The 20,393-nt window shown below is 31.1% G+C and overlaps 1 protein-coding gene across 2 annotated transcripts in view; it reads right to left on the bottom strand.

Moving 5' to 3' along the window:
- Positions 1-626: 626 nt before the first annotated feature.
- The window catches only part of EMC2 (ER membrane protein complex subunit 2), a 67,737-nt gene continuing 47,970 nt past the window's right edge, over positions 627-20,393 (bottom strand). For both annotated transcript variants that reach the window (XM_074267037.1, XM_074267047.1), the window contains 5 exons: positions 20,197-20,256; positions 16,374-16,455; positions 15,162-15,272; positions 9,739-9,843; positions 627-994 (listed from right to left, as the gene is read on the bottom strand). In XM_074267037.1, the coding sequence (XP_074123138.1) occupies positions 908-994; positions 9,739-9,843; positions 15,162-15,272; positions 16,374-16,455; positions 20,197-20,256 (445 nt within the window). In that variant the 3' untranslated portion in view covers positions 627-907. The remainder of the gene's footprint in view (positions 995-9,738; positions 9,844-15,161; positions 15,273-16,373; positions 16,456-20,196; positions 20,257-20,393) is intronic.

Here is a 20,393-nt window from a genome sequence, read left to right on the forward strand (position 1 = left end):
CCTGAATTCAGGGCTGGTGCTCTATCCACTGCGCCACCTAGCTGCCCCCTAAATATATTTTCAAAGACAAAACAATAAAAATATTTTTGTTGTCCTTCCACTTCCTCACTAATCTCAATTCAATGTTAGCTAATATTCATTATAATTTTCAGAGAGATTGCTTTTCTAGCCTTCCTCTATGATCTGCCTATACTTTCATCTGGGGACAGTCTCCATAATACAGATTTTAGCTGTACCATCTTAAAGCATTTATATATATATTATAAATTATATTTTTATATAATAGTTATTATTATTATTATATTTATTATATTATATTATTATAGTATATATTTATTATTATTATATTATAGTTATTTCTGCATAGGTAATATGTTTCAACAAACTTCGTATCCCTTTCTGTCAAATACATCTACAACATTGCTTTATTGCTTTGCATACCAGAAGCAATTAAGAAATACATTTATGTTCAATACTCACACTGGTAAATCCCCATCATCAGCTGATAAGTAGAAATGTTAATTTCTTTAAATGTATTTCTTGACTCAATTTGTGGTAATTTTACTCAACAAATATCAATGAGAAAGAATTCTATTTTTACACACAAGTTTAAGAAATCATCTTAGTTTCATTTAATATGTTTATTTTCTACATCAGATATGGCTTAAAAGCAGTTATTATACAGAGACGATTTAACAAATGACACATAATTAATGGAGTCTTCTTCGATTTCTCTTCCTTAGAAACTTCAGTTAGCTTTCTCTATCATCCTGCTTAGCAGCAAAAAGCATTTTTTATTTTATACAAATGTTTTATTGTTACTTGGTATAAATAGCAGTGGGAACATAACTCACAGACCAATAAGATTGATTGTGGAATTATAAAATTAATGTGAGTTTTTAAAACCTTAAGACTGAGTGATCTGCAGTGTTTCCAACATGTCTTCTACTGCCTTAAGAGAGTATTTCGTTTCCTTCTTACTTCGTCCTGCAAACTAAAAAGAAAATTCAATTAAACGCATTTATAATCTTTACCTCATGGCACACAATGTATTATATAAATGACAATGTATATGTCACTTTTTAAAAAGAAAGATCATATTGATCTACTGAGTTCAATTATCACCAGCTTTTCCCTCTCAGCTCTAACCCTATATCAATATCTCTTAGAGTTTTTAACTAGATATATTGCATACATCTTAAACTAAAGATAGAAGAAATAAAAATAAACCCCCCCACACTTCACACTTCAATTCTCTTCCAGTTCTTCTCTTCCAAATATTCTCTTTCTTCTCTTATTTCTCCCATCATCCACGAGGTTTCACTGTCATTCTCATTATTCTCTCATTCTATATTATATATTTAATCAGTTGCCAGATTTTGTTCCTCTCTTTCATTCTTTCCAATATATTCCTTTCTTTCCATTTACACAGACATCATCCTGGTTCAAACCCTAACTCTTCCTTGAAATAATATATTCTTAACATTCTCCAAACTGGTCTTCGTGTCTCAGGCCTTTCCTCAATCCAATTGATCTTCCTATTTAGCAGTCAAAGTGACTTTTTCCTAAATCCCAATTCTGATCATGTCATTCTCTTAACTCGATTTGCAATGGCCATTTATTACCTCAAGGATCAAATACAATTTCTTTTTGACATCTTTGAAATTTGGGTCCAATTCACCTCCTCACTCTAACTGAACATTATTCTTCTAAGAGGAGGAGAAAAGGGAAGAAATATTTATGTAGAATCTATTAAAGCAAGATAGTGTGCTATTTTAATATTATATTAACACATTTGATACTCACAACAACCCTAAGAAGTGCTATTTTTATCCCCATTTTACAATTGAGGAAACTGAGGCAAACAGAGGTCAAGTGAGATACCCATGGTCACAAATTCAGTAAGTGTTTAAGGCTGTGTTTGAACTCCATTCTGACTTCCTAGCCCAGTTTTACCTAACTATAATTCAGACTAGTCAGTCATTCTAATTATACTGGCCAACTTTTTTACTGCTCCTCAACACTCCATATCTCCTATCTCCATGCCTTTGCATGCAATCCCATTAGCCAAGAATATACTCTCTCTACTACTACACACCTGTCAGACTGGCTAAGATGACAGAAAAAGACAATGACGACTGTTGGAGGAGATGTGGGAGAACTGGGACATCGATTCATTGTTGGTAGAGGTATGAACAGATCCAACCATTCTGGAGAACAACTTGGAATTATGCTCAAAAAAGTTATCAAACTGTGCATACCCTTTGATCCAGCAGTGCTACTACTGGGCTTATATCCCAAAGAAATACTAAAGATGGGAAAGGGACCTGTATGTGCCAAAATGTTTGTGGCAGCTCTTTTTGTAGTGGCTAGAAACTGGAAAATGAATGGATGTCCATCAATCGGAGAATGGTTGGGTAAATTGTGGTTTTTGAATGTTATGGAATATTATTGTTCTGTAAGAAATGACCAGCAGGATGAATGCAGAAAAGCTTGGAGAAACTTACATGAACTGATGCTAAATGAAATGAGTAGAACTAGGAGATCATCATATACTTCAACAACAATACTGTATGAGGATGTATGCTGATGGAAGTGGATATCTTCAACAATGAGAAGATCCAATTCAGTTCCAACTGATCAACGATGGACAGAACCAGCTATACTCAGAGAAAGAACACTGGAATATGCATGTGGACTATTTGCATTTTTGTTTTTCTTCCCAGATTTTTTTTATCTTCTGAATCTGATTTTTCTCGTGCAACAAGAGAACTGTACAGATGTGTACACATGTATTGTATTTAAGATATACTTTAACATGTTTAACATGTATGAGACTGCCTGCCATCTAGGGGAGGGGGTGGAGGGAGGAAAAGGAAAAGTTGGAACAGAAGTAATTACAAGGGATAATGTTGAAAAATTACCCATGCATATGTTGTCAATAAAAAGCTACATAAAAATAAATAAATAGATGAATATTTAATTGGGAAAAAAAAAGAATATACTCTTTCCTTACTTATTAATAAGAATGCTTAGTTTTCTTTAATTTTTTACTCAAACATCATTTTCAGCATAAGATCCTCCTGCTCTCCCTACCTGGTAGTGAATTTCCCTTTAATTTTTCCCCCTACTTTATATATTCTAATATTTTGATCTCTAATATATTTCAAACTCCTTTGGGGCAGAGATTTCACTTTGATCTTTATATCTCATAGTATCTTGCACACAATAGGCATTTAATATATGTTTGCTGATTGAGTGGTAACAGCAGATACTTTTAGCAACATGATTATAAAAATGCTTATTATGACTTTCAATACAAAACATATGTGAGACTTAAAGTTTTAATAAGGGTTGTTAATAATTAATCGTGTAAAATAAGATTTCATTGAACCTTTGGCTAGCTTTTTATCAGACTTGCTTTTTAAAATAATTAACTATAGCCGTGAAAAATTCTGAAGATGAATTTGAATTTCTATTTCAGTATGAATAGTAATTACCTCCTACCACATTTAGTCTAAAGTATATTTCTTTTTACTCTACAAAAACGTACGGAAATAAGCAAAGCAGTCTAATAAATTCAAGTAATTATTACCATAACAAATAACATGTAATAAATTCTTTGTTTTTTCAAAAAATACACATTTGCTTTATGATGCTTGTACCATAAAAAAATAAAATGACACTATATTTCTGCACAAAAGTAGGTCAGGATTTTCCAATGAAAATATGTAATGAAATGCCCACTCATGTAATTATGACCATGCAAAGGATACATTTCAGCTTATTTAACTATAATTTACTAAAATTAAAAATATATATATATATCATCAAATAATATCTTTGTATATTTATAAACACAACATATTCAATACAATTATTGTAACCAAGGTGGAGTGGGGGTGTGCTACTGACTACCCCATGCTGATTTCAAAATGAGTTTTCTAACTGAACTGACAATTCCCATCACTCATCAACCTGATTTAGCACAGATTTATTAGCTAGGTTGGTGCTTTCTTTCAAGAAAAAGGAACTGAATTTTAGTATACCTGCACTAAATGTTTTCCTTCTGTTGAAAATATTGACTGAAATTTGCTATTAAAAACACAATCTATTCTGTAACTAAATGTTACCATCTAAACACTCAATAAATTTTCAAGTGAATACTTTTTCTTCAAACACCAATGCTGTCTTAAATATTTAGTACTTGATTTATGAAGTGTTCCTTTTCTCTAGTAATTAATGTAATTTAGCAGACTTCTCATAACCTGTTAAGAAAGATTATGTGATGAAGCACAGGTAATGTCACAGATCCAACAGTTTTAGAAGCTAGTAACCTTAACCTGTCTATGACCTCTCAGGATACAGTTTAACTTTAGGATTCCCCTACCTTCCTAAATCATTAGCTGTCAGTTGTTAAATATCATTTGATATGGGGGAAAAGAGGATGAGAGGAAGCTTTGGAAATAACACCAAGGGAAGGAAAACATCTCATGGTAAATAGGAACCTGGGCATCAAATATGTTTTAAAATGTTTTATAATACAAAGCAGAGAGAAAACGGCATTTAAATTTTTGTTTTCACAATGTTAAAATAAAAAGTTCTGAAGTAAATAAGAAACTACTTACTGTTTCCATTAGTTTGTTGATTAACTTATAGAGATTTAGGGAGAACAGAAAGCCTTTTATTCTACTCTTCAAGTAAATAAGAACATTCTAATCAGATACTGCAAGTCCAATTCCTTGAGAAAAAGGTTTGATGAAGAGAAAACACAGGATATTCTACTTGGAAAAACTTATGCTAAATAATCTCTCCTCAAAAATAAAAACCTTCTGATGTAAGAATGCAATCTAATGTATCAGTAAGACTTATAATTCATGCTAAAGCATTTTATCTAAGTTCTGAATCAAAATATTAGTTATATTAAGTTGTGATTATTTCTTTATAATTTAATAAAAAATACAATGAAGACTTAGTATCAACATTACAAACATCCAACACAATTTAGGGGAATAAAACCTCTTTGTGTCAAAACAAATAAGAGGACGTTTCACAATAAATCTATCATTTTACCTTTTGCATGACAAGCAATTATTTTGTCTATTCCAAAATTAGATGGCAATTTAACTGATTAAGCCGGAATACTATTTTCCCCAAAATCATGATTTGATCTTCTATTTCCCAAATGGTTTTGTAACAGAATCACCTCTGAAATCATAAATAACATATGGATGGCCAACATTGAAGAATTTAACAGTGTACCAAAGAAGCATTTATCTGGAAAATTACTGCAAGTAGGATCACATTAAATGTTTTTTGTGAGCATTAATCAAATTTGCCTGCCAGTGCTGAAAATACCTCAGCCACTGAACATGCTAAACCAATTATGAAAAACAAGAACAAGAAGTAGCCATATTCTCTTTCATTATTAAGTGAAAAAGAAAGGAAGCAGTGCTTTAAGAATTTATTTTGTAATTTATAAGTACTCAGAAATAGCTCATTAAAAAGTTTTACTTTATTCTTATGCTTACAACTCAAGAGATCAGTCTACTGAAGAATATAGTTATTAGCTATTACACTGATGATTAAAAATTATTTTCTATGGTAATCATAAATCATAGAAATGATATAATAACTGCAAATTTTTAATTATCTGTGAAATGAGGATAATTCCTAATTGAGTGCTATTGATCATAAAATTAAGTGCAATTAAAAAAACCTTCAAATATTAAAAAGCTATGTAAACACTATTATCATGATGAAAAATGAGTTCATCACATTTTATCTAAAATTTTCCTCTTTGTTGATCAGAGAAAAATTTCTGATAAGAAAACATAAAAACAGGGCAGCGAGGTGGGATAGTGGATAGAGCACCAGCTCAGGAAGACCCGAGTTCAAATTTGACCTCAGACACTTAACACTTGCTAACTGTATAACCCTGGGCAAGTCACTTAATCCCAATTGTCTCACCCAAAAACAAACAAAAAACCCCACAAGAAACATAAAAACATAAGCACATATACATACTTATGTATATCATTTTTATCTGAAAACATCTATACATACATATAGATCAAACCTATGATTTTACTGATATGCAAAACAGTAAAATATTAATTATATGATAATTCAAAATTTGTGTTGATTTGGGACCTATGATGGAATAAAATTTTAACTTTACACTATAATAAAAAACATTTAATAGATTGATAGTATTAATGTAACTAGCAGGACACACAATCTACTGAAGAAAACAACTATTTTTCACACAATGTAGCAGCTCTCACATGTATTAAAATATATATTTTATATAGACCTTCTTATCTAATTCTTATATAAAGAATTACATTAATGTATTTTGTGTTTATATAGCCTTCCAAGTTTATAACAGAACAATTTCTTCACAAGCCTATTGGAAACTACTGTATTACAAACATTCATTTTAAAGTTTATTAACGATTAATATGCACAGAATCATACAATTAGTATCAGATCAGATTTCATGTCCAAGTCTTCTGACTTTTAAGACTATTTTGAAATGAACCTGGCAATCATTTTGTACTATATATGTCCTTGAACATAATAAGCTTCCTTCCCATCTTTTTCTCTTCTCCTCAAAAGTGAAAAATTAAATAATGATTCTTTACTAATTTTTGCTATATTCTTTCCATAGAATTCTCAATTATGAGTTTCTACTACTAAATTTAAAGCTACACACAATCCAACAATGAAAGTAATTAGTTTACATTATACTTTTGAATACTTGAATACTTAATAGTGATCAAAAATTTATATAAATTGGAATCATATCTAGAATCTCTAACTTAGTAACAGCTACAGTATTCTTCATTAAAGTTAGCCAGAACCACCAACCCTTCTACTTTAACTTCATTTTACATTCTACCCGACAATAATGTACTCTGTTCTGGTCTAAATAGTCTGCTACTCCTAGTGAATTCCCTATACCTAACAATGTATTCTCTCCTCACCTTTTGCCTCTTAGAAAATTTACAGACCAAAAAAAAAAAAAAAAAAAAAAAAAAAAAAAAGAGCAGTACTAAAGCTTCCGGATCTCAGTTGTGTTTCATTTCTCCTTAATTTTACTTTGTAGAATATTATATATATTGATTGATCCCATATAAACTCTTCAGAGGGACTTTTTTCTTTTTTGTACCCCTAGTGCCTTGTACAATATCTAAAATGGGAAGTATTTAATATTCTTCTACTAACTATGTGCTATCTTCAGCCTTTTGTTTTTACTCTTTCCTAATAATTTGAATTATTATTCTCTGGTCATCCTTCTCAAAGCTCTCCCCCAGTATATATCAGTCAGATGTAGGAAAATGAAAGATTAAATTAATTCATACAAAACTTTGCCTGTGCCTCATAATATTCAATACTCCCAAGAGTTTAGAGTCAATTCAAAAGAATCTTTAATCAGGAAAATTTTAGGCAATATTGCAGACAAATGCTCAGTCAAAAACCTTCCTTTGAGTACTTCCTTTCCTATCACTACTACAATATGTTAATGATGCTCAGATGAATTGGCAATACCCATTTTCTTTTCTGTCTAACACTGTTAATTTTGACTATTTGTCAATTTAGTCCAAGTGGGAGGAAATACCACTATTCCCTATATTGTCCCAGTCACTGAGGAAAATGTGACTTCTTGTTGATGCCAACCAGTATACTTATGGCTTTGAACCTATTCTCTCACATCAGCAATTATAATTTTCTCTCCCAATCATCCTTATTTGCAAATATTCAGTATCTCTTTAGTCACTCACTTCCTCCTCCATCTACAAATATGCCCAAACTTTTCCCATTCTTTAAAACCTTTAACTGATACTACTATCCTTTCATGCCACTATCGTATATCTTTCCCCCTTTAGACCCAAACTCATAGAAAAGCCTCTACTTTCTTCCCTTCCACTCACTTCTCAACCTTTTGATACCTGTCTTCTGACCACATCCACCTAATTAAAATTGTTCACTCTAAGGTTACAAATGATCTCACTATTAAACCAAAAGACTTTTTTTTTTCCAATTCTTGTCTTCTTGACTGCTCTGAAGTACTTAACATTTTTGACCAACCTCTATCTCCTGGATACCTTTCTTTCCTTTATTAACATTCTTTCTTCTTCTACCCGTTGTTTACTCTTTCTAACTACTTTATTGGATCATCATACATTTTGACCCCATATGCATTGATGTACCTTAGGACTCTGTTCTTGACCTTTTATTTCTTTATCTAAACTTTCTTTGATCTCACTAGCTTCTACTGACTCATATTTCTTAGAACACATAAATCAATATATCTTCCTACTCGTCTCTCTTGAGTCAGGTAATGTTTTATCAATTATCTGCTGGACATCTCCACCTAATTCTTCCATAGTCATTTTGAACTTTATATGTCTAGAATGAAATTCATCCTTTTCCTCCTGAAACCCATCTCTTTCTAATGTCTTTATTTCTATTAAGGAAATGCTTCCTTTATAATCTTAGAGGTATCTGCTTGTCTTTTCTCTTACTCCCTTTCTCCATATCCAATTAGTGACAAAAGCCTTATCAATTTTAATTCTACAACACTGTTCACTTTCATCCCTTTTCAACTCACTATGAGTAATATTTCTAGATTAATTTCACTTACTCTCCCCAATTCACTTTGTATTCTAGTCAAATTTACTTACTTTTTGCTCCTGTACATGACAATCAATTTTCTGTCTCTATGACTGAATAGGAGTGCCACACTAAGTGTCCACTGCCTAATCCTGGAATGTTCAACCTCTCCATCTCTTCTTGAAATCCCTTATCATATTGAAAAATTAGCTCAAATACCACTCTTCACTAAAGTTACACAACAAGGAATTTCTCTAGTCCAAGAGGAGGGGGTAGTCATAGCCTGGAGGTTGCCGGAGCCCTGGGATAATGTGTTGGAATACAGGTACCTACTTTACTAATTGGTATGAAGCAGAATAAAAGTAAATCCTTTCATCATTCATTATTCAGTAATTAGGGGATTTATTCAGTACTAGGGATACAAAGTCAAAAATGAAAATGTTCTACATTGTTAGATATAGGGAATTCACTAGGAGTAGCAGACTATTTAGAACAGAACTCTTCATTCTTCTCTAGCTGATATTCCTCCACTACTAAGCAAATTAATAACTTTATACTTTGTATGGAATTAGCTAGTTTTGTCTTGTTTATCCACACTAAAATATAAGCTACTTGTGGGTATAGACCATTTTCAAAAATTTTTAAATAGAGAGCCCAGAATCTACTTTCTTAGCTTTATGATAGTTTTCTATTCTTGGTATTTTAAATTCTGTACATATACATTGAAATACAGTACTGAAGTTATTTTTAAATCAAATCAAATTGTTTTAGTAATTCAAATCATAATTTCAGACAAAGTTTCTCTCAATTTCTGATTAAACTTCTAACTGGTGATGTCTAACATGCTAATCTGAAGTTTATCTATTACAAATAATCACTCCAAAAGGTAAGCATTTGGTGATTTCTGTTACTTTAATTAAATTAAACATTTATATAACAGGTATAAGAATACAAATGTTACAAATTTTATATGTATTAAAAGTCACTCTTCTAAAAGCAGTCTCTACTACAAATGATTTTGAAAAGCAAACCTATTCATTGTATAGTTTATATATCTTGAACTTAAAGAAATATATTAATGAAACATTGATAATGTAAAATTACATTTCATATACTAACCTGATATGCTCTGTTTATTTGACTAGCTGCCCAACCAGCATATTTCATATTATCCTTTTTCATTTTTGCACTTGCTTTTGGATTTGAAGCAATATGACTTGCAGACTATAAACAGAAAAGAAAAGAAGTCAAATTTACATTCCTTTTTCTAGCCAAGAAAATAATGAAAAACACAGTCATGATTGGAATATAATTATATCAATACAACTAAAAAATCCACTATGATCTTATAACATATTATATTAGACAGTAGATATAGTTAATATTTAAAATGTTGTGAACTTCATATGAAGTCTAATAAGTATAAAAGTGAAAATGTAATTTTAAATATAGCATAGAAATAAATAAGAAGAGGAAATAGAGCTATTTAAAATAGTCACATAAATAACTAGAAGACCCTCAGCAAATTGAGTGAATATATAAATTATATTACAGAAAGGCACTGACAAGAATTCTATAAGAAAATTGGTGTAACTGGCACCTGTATTTACACCCATGGGATCAGAAATCTACCTTATTCTTAAATATGTATTTCCTATAACCTTTTTTTTGGTAAAAACCACTAGTTATTTTTTACACCTGGAATAAATCTCTTTTATTTTTTCAGATCAGAAATAACAGTTATTTCTAAGTATTTGTTATTCTCATAACAATTATCATCTATTATTTGCCACTTAGATATTTCCTTAAAGCTTTTGAGGGCATCCTTCATTATCTATTATAAGAAATTCCAATTAATATCAAAACCTTTTATCAATTCTTATCATCCTATCTATAGAGAAATCAGTTGATTCTACTATATCTATACTATATATAGAGTATAGATATAGTACAATCATTACTAAGATAATCTCTTTTTCTGGTAAAATATATTACTGTCTTTTTTCAAGGTTTACATTTACCCTATACATTAGTTTCAGAATCTTAAAGTAAAGAGAGACTTCAAAGATTAACTAGTCTCTGAGAATTCAAGTGATTCTTTTTGTTTGCCTTCTGAAATACCAAATAATCTCAAAGTCTCTGCTTGAACACAACTCTCTCCCATAAGGCCTTTACCTATTCTCCTTGAGTAGATTTATTTCACTTTCCTCAATCCTATCTCACTTCTACAATTCTCTTACTATGTTTCATTGTGCATAATAGTTGGAATTATTATATATTTATTTTTTGTTGGTATAGAAGTTATATCCTTTTTCCTCCCCAACTCCATTCTATATTTTTCCCCTATCCAGAATAAGTATCTTGGAGCTTTTAATAATAAGATTTTTAAAGCAACTTCAAAATTATCCAACTCTTTTTCAACATGGCTCTGTTCCTCAATCTCTACATTCAGGAACTAAGTTTTTGTTAATCCTAACTTCATAATATTGCTTACATCTGTAATGTTCCCTCCATTCACAGGGCCACCTCTCACCTAAACTAATGAAAGAGCCTAATTATTCTCTTTCCCACAATTTTCTCCCTTTTACAATTAATCCTCCATGCAACCGTCAATATTTCTGAGGCATATTTAATTTCATTCAACTGTTAAAAGAATCTTCAGAGGCTCTCTATTGCCTATAAGATAAAATGCAAATGCAGAATCACCAAATTTCAGATTTGAAAGGGAGCTCAGTGGTCATCTAGTTTAACCAATTAAAAAAAATATATATATTACCACAACATATCAGAAAAGTGGTCAACCATCCTCTGCTTTAAAGCATCTAATGAGGGAGACATCATACCTCCAGAAGTAATCCATTAAGCCTTCTGGATAATTTTACTTGATTAACTCTCCAAAACATTTATCAATTAAAAATTGATAGAGCATGTTCTCGCCCTAGAAAGCTCTTGAAATATATGAAGATAACTTTCTATTATGTTTTACTTGACTGCCTCCTTATGTCTTCTCCTGGACAAATATTCTCCGGTTACTTCAACCAATATTGATTCATAGATTCCAGGTCTTTCACTGCCCTGATTGTAGTCCATTGAATTTCATCCAGTTCATGAATGACATTCTGAAACTCTACGATACAGAACTAAATAGGATCTCTGTATAAAGATACAGAGATGTCCTGACAAAAATGAGGAATATAGTAAGACTATTATCTCCTTGGTCTTGGAAGCTATATCTCTAGCACTGAAGTCCAAGATAATTTAATTTTTCTAGTTACCTTACTATACTGATTCCTTGTACTCTAATTACTCCCTGCCATAATTTCCAAATTAAGTTTTGCCGATTCTAATGTTAAAAATTGATTTTTTTCAAGCCAAAGTTTAAAACATTATGTTTATCCCTACTGAATTCCATATTATTAGACTCAGTTCAAAGCTCTATCCTAATATCTGGATTGTGTCAACCAATGTTTTTGCTATGTGCAAATTTGATGAGAGTATCATTCACATTTTTTAACCAAATCAAGAGTACAGAGCCAAAGACAAACCTGTGGGGTACTCCCCAAGAGACTTCCCACCATGCTGAAATTAAATCATTAACAACTACTCTTTGAATTTATTCATTGAACAAGCTTTGATTTCATCTGCTTATATGTCCATATTTCTTTATCTTCTCCACAAGAGTATTATTCCATGTTATATTAAGAAAATTTACTAAAAATGTAGACACACACTTTATCTAAATCATTCACCTAATGTATTTGATTCGAAACTATTGCTAAGAAAAAAAAGGGAAAGAAGGTTAGCTAGGAATGACCTGTTCTTGAAGATCCTCAATATATATATTTAAAATCAATTTTTGTTGCCTTTAGCTTTCCTTATCAGTTTCAGCTCATTTTCACCACTGCTAAATACCCTTAGTACCTCTATTACTATTTTTAAAGAATTTTGCAGGGAATATGAATTCATATTCATCAAACTGTGCATAACCTTTGATCCAGCAGTGTTACTTATATCCCAATGAGATATTAAAGAAGGAAAGAGGCCTGTGTGTGCAAAAATGTTTGTGGCAGCCTTTTTTATAGTGGCTAGAAACTGAAATTGGATTCATACTCATCCTCCATTACATAAACTTACTCCTATCTTTTCTAGCTCCATCGTTTTTCCTCCTTATTAGACCTGAAATTCTGGAAAAAGGAAAACAATCCTGAAAGTTTCCTATTCCTCCTGCACTGACTTCAGCCTAATCTTTCAGACTTATTAATATTATTTTTCTTTATGTTACATAATTATATCCTAGTTAAAATATTCTTCTTGAAATTCTCTGAATTCCCCATTTCATGTTCTGCCTCCATGGTTTTGTATGGGTCTCATACCTGCAATGTTCTTCCATCTTTACTTATGTGTGTACATGCTATATGACCCTGATGGCAGGGAATTTCCCTTCTCACTTTTTTTTTTTTGGCCTTTGTATTTACAGCATTTAATATAGTGCCTTGCACACACCACATAATGAATGGTTACTAAATTTAATACCATTCTGAATCTTGGCCCTCCAAAGAGTTGAATTTTATCAAAAGCAGCCTGGAAGTTTACCACATCAGAGTGATGATCAGCCAGAAATGAACCAACAACCATGGATTGAAAAGGGTAAGTCAAGTGGTATTCCCAGCAACCTCTGAAGGCATGGGTCATTTTCCCAATGTTTTTTACATTGAGATAGCTACTTTTATTACTGACCAAGCTCACACTATTATCTTAAGAATACTTCCAAAATATTTTCTCTGACTTGTTCTATTTCGCAAAAGGATGTTTCTCTTAGCATTTTCTCCTTCTTTAATTACTTTGTATTTACCTATTTCTAATATTTGATTTTCCCCCTCAATAGAATAAGTTCCTTCAAGACAAGGCCTTTTTCATTTTTGTTTTGATATCAGCAAGGCCTACCATAGTGCCTAGCATGTTGTAAGTGATTAAGAATTGTTTGATCAACTGAACTGAACAAGACAAACAGTAGCCATTAGCAATGTCAGTTACTATAATGTTAACAATTCAAAGTATTCAGATTATCTTTTTTTTTTAATCTTAATAGTATTTTATTTTCTAATTACATGTAAAGAGGATCTTCAACATTTTTTATAAGATTTTGAGCTCCAAATAGTTCTTAGATTTTCAAGAGGTATCTTGAAACAGGATCTTTTTTGGATTGTCTCTACTTCCAGATTACTTAAATACCAGAGAGAAATTTATTAGATGAGAGATTCTTAACCATTTTTGGATAATGGACTCCCTCTGGAAGTATGAACCCTAGGGAACTCTTCTAAAAATAGTATTTTTAAATATATAAAATAAGATATACAATTAAACAGGAAGCCAAAGGTTAATGAAAATAAAGATGTAATTTTGTTCTCTTCTAAAGGAGACCCATTGGAGGTCTGGACCTGGGATAAAAACTCCTACTTCCAATAAAGAATGCACTTGCAAATCACCATAAACTTAAGTGAAGAAAAATAATTAATTAAATCTTCCATTTAATTAATTTGTATTCCACAGTGATAAATGGGTAGGAAGATTTTGTTTTTAATTGTGGCTAATGTTATTCTCACTGGCAACAGAGATTACCACCTCATTACAGCTTAGTGAAGTGATTCATGTGCTTTAGCAGATGACTTGCTGTAGTCAAAAGAAACAAAAAACCCAAAAGACATTATCATCTGGGAGCCAATATATTAGAGCAGAAATTCACTGAACTTATCTAGGCTGGTCTATGGATGGCAGAATCTCATTTGAATGATTTGTCAATAGCCCTATCTCAAAGACTTTTTAACTGGGTTAAGACCTATTAGACTTTATGTCCTATAGACATAGACTTCCAAAACAATCATGTTTTTTTTTCAATATAGTTTAGCAAGATGACTTTTAAAATTCATCAAATGTTTATCATCAACCAAATTCAGAAGAAACCAAGTAGCTGATGAGAGGTAAGTTTTTAAGCCTTTTACTTTTCTTTTAAAGCTCAATGGGTTCTATTTTTTTCTACAACAAAAGGAAACTCCTCCTATAAAGACAACATTGCATTGTTATATACACCTAAAAATTTAGAATCTGAAATCCAACATTTTCAAGCTATGGGACAAATGAGCCACTTAAAATCTCTGGGCCTTCTTTTCCTCCTTTATAAGACTTAGATAGTATGAGTGAGTGAGTATGTGTGTGTGTGTTTGTGTGTGTGATGTGTATACACACATTTGTATATTCTTCAAAATTACATAACTAATTTAAACTTAAATTTAAAGTTTAGCTAATATTAATCTACAGAACTGTAAAAAACTATCAACAATGAAAAACTATCTTGCTATTTAAATTTTAAAATTATAATTTCAAATTATTATACATATTTAAACTAAATTAATCTAAAGTAAAGATCAAAACCATATGATCAGTAATTAGGTGAGAAAAGGGCATGGGAGGTGATTGGAAAAATAGTTAATGGATTTTAAATGACACCATTTAAAAAATAACATTTAACATGTACCTCAACTCACCATATAAAGCCCAAAAAGGGCTCTCATGTTTCTGTTGTTCAGTTTCAATGCTTGTGCAAAATATTTTCTTGAAAGTTCGAGATTTTCAAGTCCACCTTGTGTATATTTAACCTGTTAAAATTGCAGATGGTGAAAATCTGTTTATTTTACTACTCTGAAATATAGCATGTTTCATTATACCATAGGAATTACTAATTGCAGTAGTTGGTTATTTCATATTCAAATTCAAGATGTTAAAGCAACTCAACTTAAGGTTGTTAGATCTAACTTAATCTCAAATGTTATTTGAAGCATAAGAAGGCAAAGCACAACTCTATGAGAAATCTGATCTTTCTCTTTTCTTGTGTTATTGAATGCTTTTAAAAAATAAAGACCCAGGGCAGCTAGATGGCACAATGGATAGAGCACCAGCCCTAACGTCAGGAAGATCTGAGTTCAAATGCGGCCTCAGACACTTAATACTTCCTAGATGTGTGACCCTGGGCAAGTCACTTAACTCCAATCGCCCCAACAAAATAAATAAATAAAAGCCCTTTCAGGCAAAGAAAAAGGTATAACTTTAAATAACATTTTTGCAAACCAAAAATATTAAACTGTGGCATTGAATTTAATTTTCTGTGACTCAGAACTTTTCAAAAAAACAGCATATAAAATGATATAAAATTACCTTGTTGCAACTATTTTTATTATTGAAGTGCTTTAGCCAAACTTCATTACATTTCATTTAAAATTTTTCTTGAATCTAGAGATAGAATTAGAACATCACCTCAAAATGTAATTGCTAGGCAAACTAAAAAATATGTATTACCTATATAGCAGCATGCAAATAAAATCCACTGTCCCCACAAATTTGTTAAAAATACAGACTTGTGAGAAAAAAATCTTTACAACTCTTTTTAGAATCCTTGTGGACTAATGTAGAAAAAGAAATAGTACTAATTAATTTTGAAAAATATTTAAATATATCATTTAATACCCAATGTGGTTAGTACTCCCTACTGAAAAAGTCACCATTTTAAAAAAAATTATGAATTTAAAACTTTCATCTAGGAAAACTTTATCCTCATCTAATATCACAAAAGTATCATTTCAAAAGATTTACTTTTAATTCTTTCAAATTATGCAATAGTAACAAAAACAAAATTAAGCTATTAGTTTTAAAAAAAAAGCCTTCAGCAAATTCAATTATTTAAACAATTAAAAAACACTTACTTCAGCAAATTGCTGACAATATAAGTGGTTGTGTGGATTAGTCATCATAAGTTCCTCCAAACAAAAAGCTGCTTTTGCATAGCTGAAGAATATCAAGAACAGAAATTAGTTCATCAAAAACTGCCATCACATCAAGCTATCTTTTTATATTTTCCAAATTCTCATAACTAAACTAGTTCAATTAATGAGTTAATTCTGGAACTGTTATATTAATGCAGAAGAAACAAAATGTCTGAGAAATGATAGAATTGTTACAAATGCACCAAGAGACAGCATTCTTACTTTTAAGCAACTATAGTGTAACTCAATGTATATTTTTATCCTCAATTTCACATATGAAATTTACTATTCATAGAAAAATCCTAATAAATGTAAGTGCTACAAGATCTGACACTATGGGAAAAAAGACCATTCCTTTATAACTAAAGGAAGAGACTACATTTTTTTGATATATTCTACCAATATACCAATAAAAAGTGAAATTAGAATATGCCACTTCAAACATTCAAATAGCTATGAATAAAAATGATAAATAAATTACTTTTCCTCACTGTCTGAACCACTCAAATTTCAACTGTAAGTGTGATTCCGCATGAAGCATTGCTCTTCAAAAACAAAGCATAAACAACATCTGTGAGGGGCAATAGGAACTATCCAATTGAGCCTCTTTTCCTTCCTTTTCTTTTTTTTTTTATTTCCCTTCTCTTCCCTCTGTTCACATAAGGCATACCATATTCTTTTATGCCAGTGCTTTGCTCAAAAAATATAAATTTTGATTGCTGAAATCTAGCAAGATATCTTTTGGTTTATGGGGCAACTTGGACTTGAATAGACTAATTTCAATTCAAATTACTCTAGCTCTCTTTGACTATACAACAATACATTCCAGGCCAAGCCCTCCTTCATCATCATTTGTGCCCCTGATTAGTTCAGAAGAGTTTCTATTTTGGCCCTCAGACCCTCAGAGTTTCTGAGAGTTTTAACCTTTTACAGATATAGATTTTGCCTGGGTAAAAGAAGTCATTCTCTGCCTCATTCCTTACCCAGCCTTAATCACTAATTGGGCATTGTCTCAATCAGACTTGTTAAAGGCCAAAGTCTCCCATTTCATCCAAGGCCATCTGCAATCACCCTGATCTATAACTGGCCATTGGACCCAGATGGCTCTGGAGGGGAAAGTGACATTGGTGACCTTGCACAATCCTTCCTCACTTAAATCCAATTCACTTGGATGCCATGGCATCACATCCCTGATATCATGGGATTTTTTTAAGAACAATGGACAAACAACAATAGATCCCACATCTGCAAACCACCAAAAAAGGACTGGTAGTAGTGGTGAAGGTAGCTACAGAAATATTAAAAGTGAGAGCAAAAGTAACTGCTCTCTCATTTCACAGATGAAGAAATGGATTCCAAATATTCTGACTTTCACTTTCTAATGCAAAGGATTTAATCATACCATATTACCAAAAAAAAAGAAGCTGTGGGACAACATTGTATATCTATACACTCTCCTAAGAGGCCCAAGAGTGATATTAGTAGACAAGATTTCAGGACTAATTGGTTTAGTCATACTCATATAACTATGTCTCTTTTTCAGTGGAAATCAAAATCAGTACTTTAATCCCAAAAGAAAGTATTGCATATTTACAGAAGAGAAAAACTCAGAATATACTATTGGAAAAAAAAAAAAAAAAAAAAAAAGGAATGCAACCATTTTTATACTACCAAATATTATGTTTGTGTCTCCCCATAAAGATATGAGCCTCTTGACAGCATGGAGTCTTATTTGCTTTTCTTAGTATCTGTAACTCTTAGTATAATGCTTTTGCTTACTGATTAAACAAATAAATACCTTACATTTAAATCTACTATTAAAAAAAAAAAAATCACATGCCCACACACACACCACTTTACCACTTTCTACACTCAAATCAATGCAATGGTGCTAATTCTCAGATAGTCTCAAAATACATTTGTCACACTTCACTATATTTTAATCTAACCATAATCACAGAATACCTCTAAATTTTCACTTTGGGGAAAAAAACTAAATGAATGGTTATTTTGTAACCTTAACTACCTTCAAAGTTTCAAAGTCAAAATAATTTTTTTTTTTAACACTTGAAGAGGGTGGGCTGAGTACAATTATCATTTCCTTAGGAGGAAAAAATTACTTTCAGCTGTTTCTCTGATAATAATTTGTACTACTTTATAGCTAAATGGCTTCAGATTAACCTGTTTAATTCTAAGAGAACTTTCTACCTGTCTCATTTCTGCATAGCCTCTTTGAAGATTAATAGGTATAATTTTATTTCTTAAAGCAGCTGTCAAAAAAGGATTATAATAAAAATAGAATTTTATAAAAAAATACACAAGACCCTTCAGTCATGAATCTACAGAAATTAAACTTAATCATGATTAATACATATTCAGAAATAACAAGTTTAAGAGAAAAGATATGTTTATTACTCAATTGTATCTTAAATCTGAATACTACAGAGGATCATAGATGTAAAGCTCGGAGTATTGTATTTAGTTGTATGAGAACAGATATGAAGTGGCAGTGCCAACATCTGAACCCAGAATATTTTACTGCAAACTGAAGACTCTTTCCACTGAATCATGCTGCATACAAATTAAAATTTTAAATATAAAGATTATAAAAAAATTGAAAATCTATTTAAAATTAAAACAGTGTATGTGGTGTATCCACATATCTTATTGGAATTATGTTTACATATGAATACATACAAGCATATTTCCCATAGACAATCTAAAGACATCTGAAATGAATGGAGTGAGCTAAAACTGAATAAACAGACATTTGTAATAGCATCAAGATTTAGAGAACTGAGACAATTATCCATTTTGGTTTGTGGGGTTTTTTTGCTTTTTTAAATTCAGAATTGTCTTGATTCTCCAGTTCACTTTGCATATTAAATGTGGACAAAAATAAGAGAAAAGAATCTTCATGTATTTCATTTCCTATGTGAAATATTTTCATGTCTATGAGAGCTAGGCTTAGCTGCTCATTGATAATAAGAATATAGCACATCACTCAGAGAATCTAACTTTTACAATTTTTCTAAAAAGGAAGGAAGCAAACAATGTGACATAATTCCACGTAGGCCAAAAGAACTAAGCAAAGGAAAAATATGCCTCAAGCTGGAGGTCAAAATTAATGCTGTGATATTAGAAAACTTGCACTAAAGCTCTGGACTAATCCTCCCACACTGGGATTTCCTCCTGTCATAGAGCAATTAAAAAAAAAAAATGAAAGAAAGAAAGAAAGAAAGAAAAAACTCACAAAAACCATTAAATATCCAATAAGCGAGTTCAACATTCTTTATTGTGCTCAGTTTTATACCCAGGCAACAGAATGCCTGCTCTTTCAGAAAAGATTCTCTCTTAGCACTAATGTTAATAAATGTTTATAGTCAACAGAATCTTATGATGCCCATTAAAAGAAAAATTCTTCTTACCTGCCAGGATAAGGCACTTTGTGCACATGAACAATTTAAACTCTAAATACAGATAATTTTAAATAACCCTTTTAAAGGAACTTTTAGTAATTCTTATTCCAATGAATGAAAATGAATTTCAGTGAAAACATACCACTTCTAAGTCCCCAAATTAAAAAAAAAAAAAGTTTTTAAATTTTTAAAATGTTTCTAAGTTCTCAAATGTTTAATTAATCTTATTAAAAACTTAAAATATAGTAGAAAGTAACTTTTTTACCAAAACTCAGATACAGAATAGCATTTTAACTTATAAGAGACATTTTACTGCTAGATTTTTTGAGGAATTAGCAACTTACTCATGTTCATTGATATAAAGTTCTGCAAGTTCATGCCAAGCTTCTTGGTCTCCAACAAATCTGGTGGGAAGGGGGGGAAAAAAAAGGTGTGTGTGTGGTGATTCTGTAAATGAACAGCATGGAAGCAAAAGGGTAAATCAAATGTAAATTCCATTTTAATTAAAAAAAGACTTATCATAATAGCAAAACACAATCCT

This window comes from Sminthopsis crassicaudata, chromosome 1 (genome assembly GCF_048593235.1).
Source record: "Sminthopsis crassicaudata isolate SCR6 chromosome 1, ASM4859323v1, whole genome shotgun sequence".
NCBI classification, from domain to species: domain Eukaryota; kingdom Metazoa; phylum Chordata; class Mammalia; order Dasyuromorphia; family Dasyuridae; genus Sminthopsis; species Sminthopsis crassicaudata.